The sequence below is a fragment of the Octopus bimaculoides genome, chromosome 3 (assembly GCF_001194135.2).
Source record: "Octopus bimaculoides isolate UCB-OBI-ISO-001 chromosome 3, ASM119413v2, whole genome shotgun sequence".
In the NCBI taxonomy this organism is placed as follows: Eukaryota; Metazoa; Mollusca; class Cephalopoda; order Octopoda; family Octopodidae; genus Octopus; species Octopus bimaculoides.
This window is the reverse complement of record NC_068983.1, coordinates 145,854,163-145,856,348: the sequence shown is the minus strand read 5'-3', so window position 1 is coordinate 145,856,348 and position 2,186 is coordinate 145,854,163. Positions and strand designations below refer to the sequence as shown.

The 2,186-nt window shown below is 39.2% G+C and overlaps 1 protein-coding gene across 1 annotated transcript; it reads right to left on the bottom strand.

The window, feature by feature from the left end:
- Positions 1–746: 746 nt before the first annotated feature.
- Positions 747–1,409, bottom strand: LOC106869072 (uncharacterized protein K02A2.6-like). The gene has a single exon (XM_014914596.1). It carries the CDS (start codon positions 1,407–1,409, stop codon positions 747–749), a length of 663 nt encoding a protein of 220 aa, XP_014770082.1.
- Positions 1,410–2,186: the final 777 nt, after the last annotated feature.

Below are 2,186 nucleotides of genomic sequence, written 5' to 3'. Positions count from 1 at the left end.
ATATATATATATATATATATATATGTGTGTGTGTGTGTGTGTGTGTGTGTGTGTGTGTGTATAAAATTCATAGATGAGATCCAGAGATTCTCTGTATAGAAGACAGTACTACTCCAAAGATTCGCATTCGCATTTAGACTCCGCCGGTGTCTTTACAGAGGATCGCTCCACAAGGTAAGGAAAGGCTATAAAAGGGATTAGTTTTAGCGGGTTTAGATGCAGTTATGCGGATAAACGAATTAAACACATCAAATATATTTCATATATTAAATGCATCAAATACAAAATATGTATATATGTATACACGCAAAACGAGAGAAAACAAAAGGTGGAAACCTTCAGCTGATGAATTTTTATGTATAAATATATAGATATTTATATTTATATTAATAGGTCCAACTTGCATAGAGTACAAATGACAGAGAAAATTAGAAAGATAAAAGAAAGTTGTTATAAGTCTAACAGCTGTTTCTGGGGCCTCTGCGATCCATAATAATGTTGGTAGATTTAGTGCTACACAATATATACGGTCGTATGGATATAATTAACATCGGATGAGACTAACCTCCGTCATCTAAGTAGAGACAATCATACCTTTCAGATCTTAATGCAGAGAAGTTCAAAGATGGAATGATTGAATGTAGAGAGCTAGCTGTATTAGAGCGGGGACTGGAGTGGGGGGGGTATTAAGACGGAATGATGAGAGGAAAAAAGATAGTTCGAGTGTGGAGTTAAAAATAAAGGTGCTAAGGGATGTAATAGTAGTAGAGGTAGTGAGTAGGAGGATGAATAGGAGGGTAGTTTAGATAGTATCCTTCTGGTGCATTTGGATTTGGTGTCACGTGGTATACCCATAAGAATTGTAGAGCTACCTCATCCGTCACTTCCTTTTTCAACTTTCTTAGGGCTCTCTTGAACATATCGACAAAGCGTTCTGCCTGTCCGTGAGAACTGGGATGGTATAGCCCCGTAGTTACATGTTCTAGAGCGAACGTTTTACAAAACATTTTAAATTCAAAAGGCACAAATTGTGTTCCATTGTCAGAAGTTGTCGCGTCTGGGACGCCAAATCTCGCAAACAACTCATGTAAAAAAATTGTCACAGCTGAGGAGGTTGGTTTTTTACACTTACAAATTTCTGGCCAGTTAGAGAAACTACTTACTATCACTAAGTAGTATGAACCGTTTAAGAGATCAGCGAAATCGATGTGTAGTCTTGACCACGGAACATCTACTTTTGGCCAAGGTTCACATTTTATCGTCAATAATTTTGCTGCTAGAGCGCATTCTCTGCAGTCTTTCACTAAATTTTCAACTTCTTTATCCATTTTTGGCCAATACACGTAGCTACGCATTAAAGCTTCCATCCTCAAGATACCAGGCTGCCCAACATGAAATTCCTTCGACATTTTCTTTTGCAGTGTTCAGATATCACTACTCTCTGTGCATACATCAGTACACCATCACAAATTGAGTATAGGTTCATGTCTTGGTTTCGTTTCGCACCAAACCTGTTCCTATTTACTTTTCCTGACCACAGTGTTCTTTTCACTTCTGTTATGAATTTCTCCTTTACCGCGTTTCGCTTTATGTCTTCTAGGGTTACCGGTAATTCAATGTACCACACTTCACATTACATTTTGTATTTCTCCTTGTGCTCTTAAAGCTGCGATTATCGTATCTTCGAATGGCTCGCAGTGTTTCGGTATCAAACTAAACAAACCATCTGAATGCCCTAGATTTTTGACGATAACGGCTAAGATACGGGGACGTTAACACACCAACATTGATTGTCAAGCGATGGAGTGGGGGGAGGACAAGCTCAGACACACACACAAATATATATATATATATATATATATATATATATATATACTACGAGCTTCTTTCAGTTTCCGTCTACCAAATCCTCTCACAAGGCTTTGGTCGGCCCGTGGGTATAGCAGATGACACTCACCCAGGGTGCCACGCAGTGGAACTACACACTGAACCATGTGGTTGGTTAGCAAGCTTCTTCCCACACAACCACGCTAAAGACGATAGTTAGTGTAGACTGCATCTTTTGATATGCGTGTTTGCAAGTACGTGAATTTATGTGTGAGTATATCTGAGTGTGTGTGTGTGTGTGTGTGTGTGTGTGAGAGAGAGAGAGAGAGACAGACAGACAGAGAGACAGACAGAGAGAG